General features: G+C 39.8%; 1 protein-coding gene across 2 annotated transcripts in view; it reads left to right on the forward strand.

The window, feature by feature from the left end:
• Window positions 1–18,746, forward strand: part of LOC141139853 (probable cation-transporting ATPase 13A4) — a 203,175-nt gene that overhangs the window by 146,843 nt on the left and 37,586 nt on the right. For both annotated transcript variants that reach the window (XR_012243820.1, XM_073626383.1), the window contains exons 17-21: window positions 1,304–1,421; window positions 12,454–12,578; window positions 16,111–16,280; window positions 17,110–17,235; window positions 17,681–17,760. Coding sequence is in view for 1 of the 2 variants with exons in the window: in XM_073626383.1 (XP_073482484.1) it covers window positions 1,304–1,421; window positions 12,454–12,578; window positions 16,111–16,280; window positions 17,110–17,235; window positions 17,681–17,760 (619 nt within the window). In the remaining variant the exon portion in view is untranslated. The remainder of the gene's footprint in view (window positions 1–1,303; window positions 1,422–12,453; window positions 12,579–16,110; window positions 16,281–17,109; window positions 17,236–17,680; window positions 17,761–18,746) is intronic.

The raw sequence follows: 18,746 nt of genomic DNA on the forward strand, positions 1-18,746 counted from the left end.
TTAAGACTTGACACATTTACCATCTATTTTACCAAAAAATGGGTATTGTATTATATGTGTTTGCACTAAAATCTATTTTATTAACTTTTTCCTGAAAATTTGCATTTAATAAACAGTTTTGCAAATATCATGCAACATAAAAAATTGCAACTGTCATACTTTTATTCTACAGGGCCTGTGCTTTAAGAAAATGTATAATGTTCAGAGGGTTTAAGTAATTTTATGGCCAAAAAATGAAGATTCTTACATGTTTGCAAAACATGAAAAACATTGCTCCAATGTCGAACTAGTTAAGCAGTAATTAAATACAGAGAAAATTAAGGTGTCAAACTTTTAGTCAATATAGATACAAATGTTCACATTATGAAAAAATGCAAACTTTAATTAGAAGCTTTACCCACTCTAGCCTTCTGAGTCTCCCTATTTATCCTTTATTGTGATTAGCGTGTTGACCAGTAGAGAGGCTTAAGATTTGTGAGTGGGTGGGGCCAAGCTTAAATCCTAAAATACAAGGTTTGCTTTATGAATGGTGACCCAGCCTTCATCTAAAATAATGTATTTGACAACAAAGCCATGTAAATTCTGTTCTTAGGCATTCAACATCTACACATTCCATGAAGATTGTATCAAGGTATCGGTGCTACCTGTGTGCATAAAAATTCTGGGGTATCTTCCTGACACTCATGAGAACTAAAGGAGTGGCTTGGGGAAGCTACCAAACATCTTCAACAAAACACATTTAGGAAAAAAGATAAGACTGGAAGACAGCAAAGCCACTTTTGGGAGGGGGTAGCAGGGGGAAGTAAGGTTTCAGTGCATCTACTGTGAACTTTTACAAATATACTGTATGTTCCCCAGTGAGAACAGCTACTGAGATTAGTGATAGCTTTAAAGACATTTACTGAACAATTTTTAAAAATGTTAATGTCCATAGTCAGGCCATAAGATCACGTCAAGGAAATCAGGCCCTAGTAATATAGTAAATATTAAATAAATACAGTAGTTTAAGAGGTGCACACAAAAGGTAGTTATGTGGCTAACAAAGATAATAAAAGATTGCTTGAGAGTCTGCTCTAAATTTAGACTGTAAAAGTATACACTAAATGACCACTTTTCAAGACCCATAAAAATTATGTTTTTAGAGTATGTATTTTATTTGTAATGCTTGTGAAATAATACAGAGGGACCAAAGTTGGGGCTTAACCTGCTTACAACTAGAAAGTTACGCTTTTTGGCTATATATTTTTACATTATCTTTTCTCTGAGCATTTATGATCACAAAGATGTTTTGTTTATTAACTAGTTCCAGACAATTTTTATAAGCAACTTGATGTCTACACAAAGCAAGGCTTTCGTGTAATAGGACTGGCATATCGATCTCTGCAAAAGGAGGGACTGCCACTTACCCCCGACTTAGAAAGGTGACCACAATTTTTATCTTTTAAAACTAACATGTCTTATATTGCATATTAAAAAGATCTGCAGCTGCCTCCCAAACCTTTCTGTCATGGTCACCCCGAACTATTCTGGTAGAGTAAGCTTCCATATTTGAGAAAAAAATAGGAAATGGGGAATTGGGAAAATAGGACTTTATATGATACACATCACTTAAGTTGAATCAATCAATCAATTAATAGTAGATCCTGATGAGTGGAAACAACCCACGAAACGCGTCGAGCATGAATTTTTGATGCTATGCCACATTAATCATGGGTTTACTAGGGTTTTACTGTTTGAATCAATCATGTAATCTTATATGCTATTTTATTCCTTATTATGTCCTTTCATGCATTAGGGATGTTGCCGGTTCATTATTTCATGTGTGCAATAACTTCTATTATATTACCTGGATTGTTATATGATGTACTTATCATGTCCTTCTTTATTCTGTATTGTACATATTGATCTATTATTATTAATGTTACCGGTATACAGTGCCTAATTATGGCTAACAATAAATATTTCTACTATTAATTGATTGATTGATTCAACTTAAGTGATGTGTATCATATAAAGTCCTATTTTCCCAATTCCCCATTTCCTATTTTTTTCTCAACGAATATGGAATGGAGACCAATGCACGACATGTCATGGCCTCATATAAAGTTCCAACATTTTTTCTCTTTCTCTCAAGCTTCCACATTTCATGGCAGTTTAGGAGGTTGTCACTAAGCCCCATCCCCACCCACTCTTATTTGTTCATCACTACAATGGGAGGCTTGATTGACAAACAGGTATGTGTAAGCATTAGAAAAAGTGGGCAAGTTTAAGCACTATCTATAAACTTTGTCTGTTAAAACGGCCCATATTTTAGATGTGACGGGAGAGTTTAGGAGGATTATACATGGGTCACTGAATTTTGATGACATATTCTGAGTTAAATAAAAAAGTTAAAATACACAAATAGTATTTGTGAATTGATGCTTTAAAATTTTTATTTGACCTTTTTCATTAGCGTTTTTGAAAAACACAAATACAAAAGCACAAATAACACTTTGTAAAATAACATAGGTGCCTTCCTGGTAACAAACTAGACAAAAGGAATTTGCATGGTAAAATTTGATGAAATCGATAATATTTTGCCAAAATCAATTTTGCTGAAATCATTGTGCTCAGTTCTAATTTTTATTTTTGATTACTGTATCTTAATAAACAGTATATTATTATACATTTATTTCTACATATACTCTAAACACAGAACAGTCCCTGCAGGTGAACTATATATACTGAAGAATTTTACCAGATTTATTTCTTGGTTCTGAAGACATAGATTTGCCTAACTATGTTCTTTCTCACATTAACTACAGAAATGGGAAAGTCTGCTTTCATTGTCATTACCTAAGCAATCACAATGTTATAGTAGGAAAATGACCATCATTATTTTTGCTATGAAGAACTTTAGGAAAAATCTCCAAAAAATGAGTCTACTATAGTCTTTGCCATTCCAGAACTGTGCAGACCTCTAGGAAAAGCTGTGATTCGTATACAAAAAATCTGAGGGCATTCTGTAAATAAACATGTCCCCAGCTTACCACATTGCAAACATGACATTTTAGTAATTTGTAAGTTTTAATATGATAAGTGAAAGACAGCTGCAGAATGAAAGCAAAAGTACATTTTTTTACCACAATGAAATTTTATTACAATGTAACACTATTTACCCTAAGTTAATGGTGAGTGACCTGTGGATTGTGTAATAGGCCCAGTCCATTTACCTTGCTGTATTTTTCAGGTGTATTTACCTACCAATACCCTGGGTGATAGTAAAAGTGGTTGTAAACCTACTTTGTAATTTTCATGTAATCCCCAGTGTTCAATAGTGCTATGTGCCCAGTGTGTGTTCTTTATAAAAAAATGAGCGATGAGAGGCACTCTGAAATAAGGTATAGTACAACATTTTTTAAATAAAGCACATACACTGGGCACATAGCATTACCAAACACTGGGTATGCACAGGACAGGAGCTGACAGGCGGGGGGGGGGGGGGGACGGAGGCACGTAAACTGACCATGGTATCAGTGGCTCAGCAGCCATGATAAACGTGGGCAGCACCAGGCAGGATCAGTCAGGTATTTTAGATGATACAAAGGGCCAAATTACACAGCACATATTATATATATATACTGTGTGTGTGTATATAGTGTTATAATTGTTGTAAAATAGGATGTAAGGCAAGAGACAAAATTCATTTATTTATCTGATTAGCTACATTGTTGATTCAAGGATAGATCATTCGGGTGACTATTTGATGATATCTTTTTGTGGTTATAATGTAGGGAACATTATATGTGCTTTTTGTGTTTTCTGTATCTAATTGTATTTTTTAATGCTTCAAATTGTTTACACGCATGAATATGGTGTGGCAACTGGTTAATCAATTATCTGATTGGATTGCCTGTGTGTTTAAAAGCCACTGTAGCCCTATAATTAAGCAACGCGATTCAATCAATGATTAATGCATTTCCCTTTGTAGACATTACATTTTGTTTTTTCCATAAGCCATTCCCCCAGGACTTATCCTAATTTGGGGACAGTTGCTTTCCCAAGGCTGAAGGAGAAACTCCTCCAAAGCACAAACCCTCTATGCAGAAGGCTAGGGGAGAGTGATCTCTCTAGAAAATTTGAAACAATAAAGTAAAAAAATTGTACTAAAGCACTGATATGAACTATTAAATAAATAAGTGACAAATACTAGAAGATGACCAAATAATATAGCTGCAATTATTGTGTATGTGAACTGATATCACACAAAAAGTGTTGTATATATTTGGAATGTATAATGCGCTAATATTAACCTCCCAGTATAACACAGTGTAATCTCCTAATGGTTAATCATGTGCAAAATAATCAAATGGAACCTATTATAAATAACATAACATCCTTCACCATAACAAAATCCTATAACTAAATATCAATGTGATAATAAATTATTGAACACAATAAAAAAGAAAGAAATAAAGATGAGATATATTAATGTGATGAACCACGGTGCACAGATATCTCAATAGGACAGCATACCGCTGTGAAGAAATATAACGTCTTTGGTGATTGATGAATATAGACAGGTTTCAATGAGTAATCCCCAGTGATAGATGGCTTGCTCATATATTCAGTTGCTCATTAGCATGGGCTGTGGTGTGGAAAATTTTATGAAGATGTATTTTAATGTATTTTCATAAGAGTCTCCCAGTGTCCGTTCTCTCGCAGGCCGCTCTAAAGAGCTGACTGGGGCAGACTGACACTGGTTGACATCTGTTTGGTAGTGAAAAGCTCTTTGGGGATGTAGAGAAATGTTTGTGGAGTGGGGACATGTTCGCCAGCTAAGGGCCCCTGTGCGGTGCACAGAACGATCGTCTGGTGGGGATGTGTTCGCTCTGCAAAGACATTATCGGTTTAACGAGTGTGCACTCATGTTGCCCCTGTGTGCTTGATCAACATATTTGTGGCCCAATGAGTGTACGCCTGCTGATAATCTCTTGTCCACAAAGACAGTAGAATAATCCAGGTATATATTGTTCTCTGGAACAATGTATGATAGGGATTTTTATCAACGGAAATACGGAAGTCTTTTGGGTTGTTCTGGTTGGATACAGAGTCAATGTTTGAAAGCCATGTGGCTTCTAAAAACATGCATGCACCCTGTCTCTGCTCAGACACATCCATAAGACTGTTTGTGAAACCTTGTGTGTTAATAAAAGAGCCTGCTAGCTAGGGAGAGGTCAGAGATGCTGACGGAGGCTGAGCTGGTAACATGAGGAATGGTGGTGATGTCTGATTACTTGGATGTGTGGGATTTTAGGTAAGATGCATTTATATCATTAGACGAAAATGGGTGCTTATTAGCACAGGAGATATGGCTGTGTACATAGCATACAGCCATCTTTCTATGACAGATGGCGAGCCAGGTCCTTATGGAGCAGACAGAGCCCCCTCTAAACCGCAAGAAAGGGGGGAGAACAGATCCCAGTCCAGGACATCTCCTATCATTTACAATGGTGAAAGTTGGCTACTCCCTATGGACAATAGAAAGATTTTGTTTTGAGATGAAAAGAACATGCAAGCATCGCTGTTTGTATTTCTCAATGTCTTGTTCCTGTGAAAGCTGATGTGAACTTTGTTTGAGAAAAGAGGGTATGTTTCAGCCGTGTGATTGTGGTTTATGTGGCTTTGTTGTTTCATTGGATAGCATGTGTTCCTAAGTTGTGCTTTTTCGTAACTTTAAAACTTTTAAATGTTTGTAAGTGTTCATTTAGTATCTCAAATGTGTAATTTTGTGGGGAGAAATTTTGGTTTTGACAGGAAAATGCGCCATTTTGTCGTGGCCTGGTTTTTGTCTGCCATTGCCTTTTGTTGTTGTCTGCCATGTGGCTACGGTCGGCCGTTTTCAATTCCTTTGTATGTGAAACCATGTGACATGAGCCACCATCTTGTTTCTAGGCATCATTTCCGTTTTCTTTTAAGTGAATGCAAGCTATTGTAGGTGAGCTGTGTTTGTACTTTTTGTTAACTTTGCAGTAGAAGAATGGCCATCTTTGTATTGGATTTCAGTTTTGGCGGGAAAATGTGCCATTTTGTTGTGGCCTGGCTTTTGTTGTAGTCACCATGTGGCCATGACCGGCGGCCATTTTGAGGACCTGTGGGTCATTCTACAGGGGAAGCTGCTCCAATTCCTTTGTGTGTGTGTGTAGCCATGTGGTTTGAGTCGCCACCTTCTCTCTAGGCACCATTTCCTTTTAAGTGAATTCTATTTTTGTACTTTTTACATACTTTTCAGGGAAGCTATTGCATTTTCTGTAATGAATTTTAGTTTTGAGTGAAATCTCTACTTTGCACTGAATTTCAATGGATAACAAGACTAGCTTTAACTGTGAGTTTTTGTACTTTTCGCGGTGTGTGTTTAATTTTTTGTTTTATGTTTTATCGCTTTAGCTGAGTTTGTATTGTATAGCCTGTAGTATGTGAAGCTAGGCTTACCCTCCCCCTCCCTTTTCCTGTACATTGATATGTAAATAAACCAGTTTGAGGGTTTTTTTTAGAGCTGGGCATGCAACAGGAAGTTCATTTCAGCTTTTTATGTATCCACAGGAAGTTGGTGGGAGGGGTTTGGTCTTTTGACTCATGTTTGAATGACAATGGAAAACACATTGGCTTTTGAAAGAGTGTTTTAAATTTAATTCCAGTTGTCTTTTTAGTTTTATACTGTAATACAGTTTTGGGTAGAGAGCAAACAGGAGGCATCCAAGTTATTGTTGTAATATCGAGGTACAGAGAGAAGCCGCATTGTTTTGTAAAAGAAAGCGGGCAAAAGTGCTCTGTGTAGATTAGTCTGGCGACGCAGTGTACGGTCGTACAGCGCAATGCGCTTGTGTATGCATACATTGTGAGGGGTAGAAACATAATTCGGGGGTTGATCTGTGGTTGTTGACAAATTATTTGGCATAGTTCTGTAGTTCTGTGCCAAAAGTGTTGGGACAACAAGCCATAGAGTTGATGCCTCGTTTTAGGGTTTCTAGTTGGGGGACTAATAGTGTTTGTAGTCTATCAATCCACCATGAAAGAAGGCACCGGGCGGTGCTCTCCTAAATGGGTGCAAGGGTTTCCCTGGACGCAGGGGCAAGACGATAAGCCGATTCGAAACGACATGGGCAATTGGATGTCCATGCAAGGGAAGGAGTGAGGTTTCCCACAGTCGGACGGCTGCACAGTACATGAAATAGCTTTGAGGAAAAGGCCATTAAACCCCAGAAAGATTGACATAGGTGGTCCAAGGATACTATTTTGGGTATCCCTCTGGAGTTGATGTAGCGCGATTCAGAAATCTGTAATGTTGAGTGAGTTGATGGATGCGTAGTACACATTTGTGTGATTAAAAATATACAGACCTGTTTTTGAACTTTGTGTGGCTGGTCCATGGATAGATTTCTAGATGCTCTCGTGCTTTTCAAATTGTATTCTTTTTCTATCACTAAAAGAGTGAGCATTCCATCTGGTTGTTTTTTATTTTTTTCATTTTCATTTTTGGGAACTATGAAATATCTCCCCCACATTTGTATCTAAATGTTTGTCTCATGTTAGCATGTGGTAATAAGATGTTTGAACCTACCGCGACAGCCATCTTACGTGTCGCGTGTGTTGTATTTTAGTAAGAACCTGAAGAGTTACAGAGGGTTTAGTTATTATCGGTTTTGTGGAATGTCATTGACAATTTACCAATGTACACGAATGTTGTATTGTTTACCATTCTTTGAAGGATAGAGTAATAACTTTTGTTTTTAAGTATCTTTTCAGGTCCAAGGAGTTGCTCAAAGTGTATGTACAGTACCTGACCGCGAGATTGTGTTTCCAGCGTGATCCCATTGCACTGGTTCTTGGCAACAGGGTACTGTGCATGTCGCGCTGGCTCGCTCATCGGGAAAGGAAAACTTTTTTTCCTTTCGCGATGAGCGACAGGCAGTGCTGACAGCTGTCTGGTATGAATCATGAGGGGGAATGCCGCGCCAAATTTTAAATTAAAAAATCGGTGTGGGTTCCCCCCAGGGGCATACCAGGCCCTTAGGTCTGGTATGGATTTCAAGGGGAACCCCCTACACCGAAAAATCTGCGTGGGGGTCCCCGCAAAATTCATACCAGACCCTTATCTGAGCATGCAGCCCAGCTGGTCAGGAAAGGGGGTGGGGACGAGCAAGCGCCCCCCCTCCCCCAAAGCACCCAACCCCCCCATGTTGAGGGCATGCGGCCTGGTACGGTTCAGGAGGGGGGGGCTCGCTCATCCTCACCCCCTTTCCTGACCGGCCGGGCTGCATGCTCAGATAAGGGTCTGGTATGGATTCTGGGGGGGACCCCCATGCTGATTTTTCGGCGTAGGGGGTTCCCCTTACAATCCATACCAGACCTAAGGCCTGGTATGCCCCTGGGGGAACCCACGCCGTTTTTTTATTTAAAATTTGGCACGGCGTTCCCCCTCATGATTCATACCAGACAGCTGTCAGCACTGCCTGTTGCTCATCGCAAAAGGAAAAAAACGTTTTCCTTTCCCAATCAGCGAGCCAGCTCTGTGCTGGCTCCCACGATGGGGCTCGCAGGTGTCAAATCTCGCCAATATCAGCAGCGAGATTGACACAATATCGCAGTCACCTACTGTACAGTTGTATAAGAAGATAAAAGTATCATAGGCTATTTCACTGTTTTGTTCTGCATCATTCTAAACCCTGCATGTCTTCCTTCAGTTTGTAATGAGGAAAAAAAAAAGGGGGATGATAGTGGTGAGAATGACAATTTTTCAAACCAATGATACTAACCACTCTAATTCTAACCAAGTTTGTGCCAAGACTGTCTTTCTTTGATGGAATTTGAATCAGAAAGCAGCAGTCTGGTGAAAGAGGCTCCCATCCCAGATGCTAAGAACCTTTTTGTCACTGGTTCCAAGTATTACACTCCAGATGGTAAGCCATGCAAAGGTTATGCAGTGACCACAGTCCCGATGTCTGGGTTATTGTCATATGAGGTTTGTTTGGAGGTCAACCAAAACCAGAGTTGTACTTTCCTCATTAGCTGTCACCTACATTCTCAGCTGATGGGGTAGGTGCAATCACTGTAACATGAACTTCAAAAGGTCCACCACAGGGTTCACGAGTCCCTCCTGGACCCTGACACAATAACCAGTTTACATTCTTTCCAACCAGGTGACTGGGTCATTGTAAAGAAGCTTGAGGGATGAGACCACGCCAGCCACTGCAAGAAGCGGCTCAACCACAAAGAATAGAGGAGTATCTTCGTTTATTTATATTTTTTTGTTTAGTAAATTTTAGCAAGGGTAACAATGAAAAGCATCCCAACTAGCTAAGAAAGCAAACAGGACACATGGTTGGGTCTACTAGTGCCCCAGCGATGACAGTGGTACATGATATATAGGATGTTCATATTGGTGTGAGGAGTTTTGACAAACTAGTAAAATCCAAACAGACACTTGTCAATAGAACTTAACAAAACATTTCTAGAGGGTAAAATTAATTATAATTTTAACAAAAGCTCTGGGTCTTGCCAGCTTTGGTATCTGGATAACTAGGGAGCCCACAAGTGTGCTTCAACTGTAGTTTGGTATTAATGCGGATCTACAGCTTATAAGGTAATTCCCCTAATGCAAGAGGTTCATGTGTGCTGGTGAAACTCGTCCCAGCATCTTATGTCGCGGCTGATCGTGAGGATCTGATGGCGCGAGAGAAATTAAGAATGACAGGGACAGCTGGAAGGGAATTGTTCACCAACCCCGACCAACTCTGGGCATGGTTTCCTGCATGTACAAAGTGGGGGGGTTTTGAGCTTATGATACGATTGAACAATTCTCATCCATTGTGGATGGGATGTTCATTTAAACTGTTGAAGCCAAAGCCATAGCTAGTGAAGGTTGGAAACCTTTTTAAGGGTTTGGGAATCGTTGGGGATTTAATTTTTATTTTACAGCGGATCATAGTTGAATAAAGTAGGGGTATATATACTCATGTCGTTTTTGTTTCTATTCCTTCTATATGCCGTGATGTGGTGCTCCTGTTGCCTGATTGGACGTGTGACCAGAGCCTGAGCAGATGACCACATCTTCCCTGATGAGATGCCCTGAAGCCCAACCCACGTACATGACACAGAGGATCCCAGACCGACTGGCGATTACTACAGCTCACCATGACATTTCTAACAGAGTCTACATGTCAAGCCGTGTTTTCCTTTTTATGGACTAAGAAGAAGATCAGGATTCATCGAGGGACACATGAGATCATATGACAAGAGGAGGGACTGTTGTGAAAAATTTTATGAAGATGTATTTTAATGTATTGTCATAAGGGTCTCCCAGTGTCCGTTCTCTCGCAGGCCGCTCTAAAGAGCTGACTGGGGCAGACTGACGCTGGTTGAGATCCAATTGGTAGTGAAAAGCTCTTTGGGGATGTAGAGAAATGTTTGTGGAGTGGGGACATGTTCGCCAGCTAAGGGCCCCTGTGCGATGCACAGAGCGATCGTCTGGTGGGGGTGTGTTCACTCTGCAAAGGTATTATCGGTTTAACAAGTGTGCACTCATGTTGCCCCTGTGTGCCTGATCAACATATTTGTGGCCCAATGAGTGTACGCCTGCCGATAATCTCTCGTCCACAAAGACAATAGAATAATCCAGGTATACATTGTTCTCTGGAACAATGTATAATAGGGATTTCTATCAATGGAAATACGGGAGTCTTTTGGGTTGTTCTGGTTGGATACAGAGTCAATGTTTGAAAGCCATGTGTCTTCTAAAAACATGCATGCACCCTGTCTCTGCTCAGACACACCCATAAGACTCCTGTAGTCATTGTTCATTGGTTGTTGCATTTTCCTGTGTTGTTAAATCCTTATATGGTCATATCCTGTGATGTCACTTGCCATGTAAGAAGTGATTGGCTGTTGGAACCATCACTTTCTGTTTGTGAAACCTTTTGTGTTAATAAAAGAGCCTTCTAGCTAGGGAGAGGTCAGAGATACTGATGGAGGCTGAGCTGGTAACGTGAGGGATGGTGGTGATGTCTGATTACTTGGATGCGTGGGATTTTAGGTAAGATGCATTTATATCATTAGACAAAAATGGGTGCTTATTAGCACAGGAGATATGGCTGTGTGCATAGCATACAGCCATCTTTCTATGACAGATGGCTTCTGGCTTTCAAAGAACTTCCGCAGTATGAAACAACAAAAAAAGAGACCATTGCGTAGGTAGTGTAATATGTATTCCTTATAAACTAAGGGTAAAACATCACTCACACTTTTCAGCAGAATAAATCGCATATGGTAAGGTCAGTTTCATACAGCTAACAGCTGGGTTCTCCTCACATGCCAACAGTGCACACACCGCACTGCTCGTCACTGGCTCCTTCCCTGGCTGTGTGTTCACTGTTGGCATATGAGGAGATCCCAGCTGTTAGCTGTATGCAACTGACCTTACCATATGCGATTTATTCTGCTGAAAAGTGTGAGTGATGTTTTACCCTTAGTTTATAGGGAATATATATTACACTACCTACGCAATGGTCTCTTTTTTTGTTGTTTCATACTGCGGAAGTTCTTTGAAAGCCAGAAGCCAGCCCATGCTAATGAGCAGCTGAATATACGAGCAAGCCATCTATCACTGGGGATTACTCATTGACACCTGTCTATATTCATCAATCACCAAAGACGTTACATTTCTTCACAGCGGTATGCTGTCCTATTGAGATATCTGTGCACTGTGGTTCATCACATTAATATATCTCATCTTTATTTCTTTCTTTTTTATTGTGTTCAATAATTTATTATCACATTGATATTGAGTTATAGGATTTTGTTATGGTGAAGGATGTTATGTTATTTATAATAGGCTCCATTTGATTATTTTGCACATGATTCACTGATTAACTATTAGGAGAGTACATCGTGTTATATTGGGAGGTTAATATTAGCGCATTATACATTCCGAATATCTAGAAAATTTGAACCAATGATTTATCACCACCTCACCTAAACCACCAGAAAAGCTCCTCACTGATTGTCTGGGATGGTACATATTCATAACTCGGATTGTTAACCCTTCTGCCGAAGACTAGTTGAATATCTTCAACTACACTAGCAGATGCAGTGTACAACCTGAGCTTAGGCACAAAAGGGGGGGGAACAATTTGGCGGGCTGCAACCTGACTGCTCTCTGCAGGATTAAAAATACATAAATCACTCCCTGCCTGTAACAGAGTCCATACAATCAAATGGCCTATGTACTTGTTATATACTGTATATCATAACATTTGTACAGCAAACACTTGTTTTCCTTTAAATATTTCTTTATAGATAGCATTATTCATCTAAAATCTAAGTCTAGCATTTTTCCTCTTACAAGCATAATTGTTTAGTCTTATTTCATAAAAGCTTCAATTAAAACTTTTATTGAAAACTTTTTCCTCAAAGGGAAGTAGTGGAGACCAACCTTATATTTCTTGGGTTACTAGTCCTAGAAAATCGTCTAAAGCCAGAGACAAGTCCTGTATTAAAGGAACTAAGTGCAGCCAACATAAGAACAGTTATGGTTACAGGTATGTTTTTTAAGCACATTTACAAGATTCAAAAGTTTTCCAATTATGCTAAAATATGCTTAAAGTGGTATTAAACCTAAAATAAAATAAAAAAAATAATATATTGCAGCTTACAAATCATTAGATGTGGTGGCTGCATTGTTTTTCTTTTTTAATGCTTCATTATCTTTGTTTTCATCTGGTGATCTGGCCAGTAACACACCTCCTGTATTACAGTCCCTCTAGTTTGGATCAGTGTTGCCAACCTACCAGATTGAAATTTACTGGCACGACACTCAAAATTTACTGGCACAGCCAAGTTTTTACTGGCTTTTCTAAAAGTTAAAAACATTACAGTTTAAGTGTGAATTTCAGTATTTAGGAAATGCGCATGCGCGGAAGTGACTTCATCGCGGCTCCAGCCACTCAAAGCACTGTAGCCATGAACCTGGAAGACACACCAAGGGCAAAATGTCAGCCCCCTCGGCGTGGACCGGGTGAGATACCGACGCCTCTTTCTAAGGTAAGTATTTCAAAATGAGCTAGTATGCGCTGTATACTAGCTGATTATGCCCTTGCCTTACAGGTTTTTTTTTTTTGTAATTTTTTTTGTCCTGCGGGTAAACAACCACTTTAAGTCAAAAAACATATTTCTTATTTTCAGTAGGGTTGTCCCGATACCACTTTTTTAGGACCGAGTACAAGTACTGATACTTTTTTTCAAGTACTCGCCGATACCGATTACCGATACTTTTTTTAAATGTTACGTGACAGTGTGTTTTTTTTTTTTTTTAACAGTGCTTTCTTTTTTTGTGGGGTGGGGGGGGGTGGGGAGGGGGTGAACGGTGTATGTGTGTGTGTTTTTTTTTTTTATTATTTATTTATTTACAATTTTTATTTTTTAAAATAATATTTTTTTTATACTTTATTGCAATATGTGTTTTTTTTTTTTTTATCAGCCCTGTTGGGGGGCTTTGGTGAGATATCAGGGGTCTTAACAGACCTCTGATATCTCCCCCTTGAGACAGAGAAAGAGACAGAGGATAGAGATTCCCCAGTCCCTTTCTCTGCAGCCTCAGCTGCACTGAGAATGAATGGAGAGAAGACAGCGGCTCCTCTCCATTCATAAACTGACACATCGTAATCACAGGAGATTACAATGTTTCAGTTATGTGAATGGACAGAGTCAGCTGACTCTGTCTATTCACAAAGCAAGGAGGAGGAGGACAGCGGAACGGAGGGGGACAGAAAAGGAGAGGGGATCGGAGGTGACAGTCACAGCGGAGAGGCACAGAGAAGGAGAGGGGAACGGAGGGGACAGTCACAGCGGAGAGGCACAGAGAAGGAGAGGGGATCGGAGGGGACAGTCACAGCGGAGAGGCACAGAAAAGGAGAGGGGAACGGAGGGGGACAGCGGAGAGGGACAGAGGAAAGGAGGGGACATGGAGGAGGATGCAGTGACAGTCAGCGGTGAGCGATCACCGCTGTGTCACTAAAGCTGCTGAAAGCCGGCGGGGGGAGAATCTTGTAACTCCCCCACGCGCCGATCACAGCTGTCCTCCAGGTATCGGGTGAAGCATCGGGAGCATTAGCCCGAGTACAAGTACTTGGGCAAATGCTCGGTATCGGTGCCGATACCCATACTAGTATCGGTATCGGGACAACCCTAATTTTCAGTATAGTAAAGGTGGATTATTGTAGCCCATCAGTAGTTTGTCAAACTGGAGAGATTTCCCCTGAATTTCTGCCTCAGCCTGCCCAGCAAACAGAATAAAGAGACTGCTGCTTACTGCTTCCCATTCCCGGCACTTCAAGTCTGTTTACCTGATTCAACTTCACACCCAGTTATGTGACAAGATCAAGTATTGCTAGCACTTACTGGCAGTGGCGTCACTAGGGTTGGTGTCACCACCTTCCCCCAATAATTTTTTCCCATATAGACACTAGGCTGGATAGTTTTGGGCCGGCAGCGCACGGTCAGGCTGTGCACCCCAAGCTGGCTACTGTAAATGCGTCAGGGCTGGGCTCAAAGCTGGCCGCTCAGCTGTCGGCTAATTGCCAGCTCCTATCTCTCCACAGTGACTCACCTGTTGATGACATCCTGCTCGTCAGTCCTGCCTACTTAAGCTGTCCAGTCCAGATGCTCTGCCTTCGCATTGGTCACATCTTTAGAGACGCTTTCCTGTGTTCCTGTTAAAGACTTGCTTGGCTGACATTCCTTCTAGGTCCAGATCCTGCTTGCTTTTCTACTACGCTCATCTCTGGCTCCCTGACATTTTGGCTTGTCAGACTATCCATTCCAGTTCCTGAACTCTATGTTTTGACTACATTTACTCTGTTTACCTTTTTTATTATTATTAAGCAAGTGTGATTTAACTGTACTTCTGTCTCAGTCTGATTCATGGTTTCTGACAAAATGATGCTGTTGGTGCTGGCACGCTGATCTGTGCGGCAAGATGTGCTCTAGGGTTTACGGCTCACCATTTGGTTGCTAGAGGTTATGAAATGTTACTGCTTGCTGATTGGTTGCTAGAGGTTACTACACATTACTACTCACCAATAGGTTACTATACATTACTGTTCACCATTTAGTTGCTACAGGTTACTATACATTACTGCCCACCATTTGGTTGTTAGAGGTTACTATACATTAATGCCCACGATTCGGTTACTATACATTACTGTCCACCATTCGGTTGCTAGAGGTTACTATACATTACTGCCTACCATTCGGTTACTATACATTTCCACTCACCATTCGGTTGCTAGAGGTTACTGCACACTGATTGCCTGCTACTCAGTGTCCCCCTCTGCAAGCTGCTCAGTCCTACCGCTGCTTTATTAATCCCCACCCCCGCTGCTGACAGAAGAAGGGTGAGGAAGAAGGCACACAGCCCTGTCTGTGTGTCTTTGATCTCCGTGCTCATGCTGCTGACCGGAGAAGGAGAAGGAGGAGGGGGGGACATTACAGAGAGCGGGGGTGATGGTAATGTAAAGCCCAGGGAACAGAGCAGACTCCCGCCCGCCTCAATACAGTACAGGCACACTTTCGGGTGCCCGCATCTTCTTGTCAAATGTGGAGGGCTGCAGGAGGAGGGCGGGTTACAGTAATACTGATTGGCTGAGTGGCCGTGGTGGGCAGAGCAATTATCAGAGGTGCAGATCGAATTGCCTCGGGCAGCTGGCTCTCGGGCATCTCCAGGAATTGTGCATGCGCAATTCCAAGCTGAGCTGGTCACAGACATTTTTACTGGCACTTTTTCTGTGCTATGGACATTTACGGGCAGGAGAAAAAGAGCCATGTTTTTATGGGCTGCCCGTAAAAATATGGGCGGTTGGCAACACTGGTCTGGATGAAGGAACAACAACGGCACTTTTAGACAGCAGCATTGCTTGTATGGGAGAAGGGAGTGTTAGATGTATTAGCAGATTTCAAAACACTAATAAATTGAAGCCAAACTCCAGCTCACATTTTATAAGCAGTTACAGCAAAAATACATAATTATTGCTGCATGTTTACACATGGTGTTACCTTTATACTTTTTTTACACAGGTGATAACCTTCAGACAGCTGTGACAGTTGGGAAAAATTCTGGAATGATACCTGACAACAGTGACATCATCCTGCTAGAAGCCTGTGAACCTGAAAAAGATTTACCTGCATCACTTACCTGGAAATCCATGGCTGAGGAACAAGTTGATTGGAACCCAACAAAATCAAAAGTATGTTATATGCCTTTAAAATATAAATAATAAATTTTACAACTATTAAAAGAGCATTCTAATTACAGATATATAAATCAAATACCATTCTATGCAAATGCTACTTAAAGTGCAGCTATATTTAGTTTTAAACTGTCTAAATGCAGACATCACATGACACCAGTTATTAGCCAGAAAAGGCTTTGATAATCTAGTACATGCTCTCCCTAAGTTTGTAAATAAGTGAGTGCCCTTATGTATTACTGAGGAACCATTGGACAGAGTGATGGCAGTTAACAAAGCATAGCTGTTAAGACATGGAAACCCAGGCTCTAGAAACAAAGTAAAAACGCAAGGGAAGTCCTTGAGTTTTACCAACTAATATCATCCTGCCATCCTTTCCTCACTGTATAAAAACAGTATGAACACCACACAGTATACCTGCTGACAAAGTGACTAAATCAATTTAAGCAATGTTTTTAAAAGTTTAAAGTGAAATACGGGTTGAATTTAAAGTATTTGGCTAAAAACTGTTGGCTTCCAAAAAGTTCACTTTTTTAGAATAGTATTTTACCTAGCCAAATTACAATTAGTTTACATCAAATATCCAAATCCTAAAAGTGCAAGTCAGTGGATTGATTTTAGTATACACAGGTTTCTGGACTAAGTAAAAATGTTGCTGTTTCCACATAATGCATTTGATACTTTCCCATTGCATTGCATTTGTTTAATGCAAAATCCTGTTTTTTAATTAGGCTGTAGTTCAGTTTAAATGTAAAAACATAAAACACTTGTTACTATAAGACAGTAATGAACACATTATCTTTACTAACAGAAATATTTGTTTTAGGAGTCAAAAATAAACCTTGATGGTGGATGGATTAATAACCCCACTGCTCATGGAAATTTTCACTTTGTGTTAACTGGAAGGTCCTACCAGGTTATAAGTCAATATTTTTACCACTTACTTCCAAAAGTAAGTATGTTGCCCGTAGTCTTATATATACATATCTTCTTCATATGGTTGTAGAAAACACAGAATGCCCCATCTTAAAAGCAATGTCTAGTATGATGCTTCAAAAGAAAAAGAATTACTGCAGTCGGGATTGGTAAAGGGGAGGTGTTATGTATAGTAGGAGATGAAAGGCACACAGGAAAGCAATTGCTATCATTTTCCTGGTGATGACACCAGTCATCCTACAGTATTTCATATCTGATTATTACAAAGAGTCAAAAAACATAAAACAACTGCATACAAAATGTGGTATTTACAGTATACTTAATAATGAACATCTTGAAAATAGTGACTGACACAAACTTAAATAGATTAATAGAAATTGTGGCTTTTTCTTGCCTCCTTATTCATACAAACATTATGGCCTACCATAATAGTGTATTGTACATATTTTAATGTTTTAAAGATATTATTGAACGGAACCATTTTTGCCAGAATGATGCCAAAACAAAAGTCAAACCTTATTGAAGAACTTCAGAAATTAGAGTAAGTACAGACCTTTAAGAACCTTAAAATAATGGAATACATATGTTGTATAATGTTGTATTACTTTTTTTTCTGGATAGCTAACGTAGGCCATTGCCAAGGGCGACTAGGCTGAAAAGAGTGTATTCAGCCAACCACAAATCTTGTTCCTGGCTGGGTCTATAAACCTAGCACCAACTAGTTGAATGTGTTGAGAGTTTGCCTTGTGTGGCTATGTTGTCTTGTATTGAGATTCTAGGGAGAGAGTCAACTCAGGTAGGAAGGGTCCAGACCAAGACAGCTGAACTGATTGTAGGCAGTATAAATCTGCCTTTAGATAACTATTTTCAGGTTACCCAGCTTATATGTTAAAATAAACAGCAACTATTTTTAAAGTAAAATTTTTGTATGTCATTTTTTTCAATTATGTGAAAGATAATGTTACGCCAAGTAAATTGATACCCTATATGTAATTCTTCAAAATTGCGCCCGCTTGTGGAATGGCAATGAACTTTGTCACTTAAAATTCTCCATAGGCGAAGTTTCTACAGGTTACCAGTTTGGAGTTACAGAGGAGGTCTTTTGCTAGAATTATTGCTCTCGCTCTAACGATTGTAGCGATATCTCACATGTGTGGTTTGAACACTGTTTTCATATGTGGCTACGACTTACATATGCGTTCGCTTCTGCACGCGAGCACGGAGGGACGGGACAGTTTACATTTTTATTTCTTATTTATTTTACGTCTTGTTTTTTATTTTTATACTGACCTGTTAAAAAAAAAAATGGATCACTTTTATTCCTATTACAAGGAATGTAATAGAAAAAAAGCATGACAGGACCACTTTATTGTGAGATCTGGGGTCAAAAAGACCCCAGATCTCACATTTACACTTAAAAGCAATTAAAAAAAAATGTCTTTTTTTTCGATAAAAAAAAAATGGTCCCTTTAAAACCAGAGGGCAGAAGTGACCTCAGATCTCACATTTACACTTAAAAGCAATAAA

Source organism: Aquarana catesbeiana, linkage group LG04, assembly GCF_042186555.1.
Source record: "Aquarana catesbeiana isolate 2022-GZ linkage group LG04, ASM4218655v1, whole genome shotgun sequence".
Lineage (NCBI taxonomy): Eukaryota > Metazoa > Chordata > Amphibia > Anura > Ranidae > Aquarana > Aquarana catesbeiana.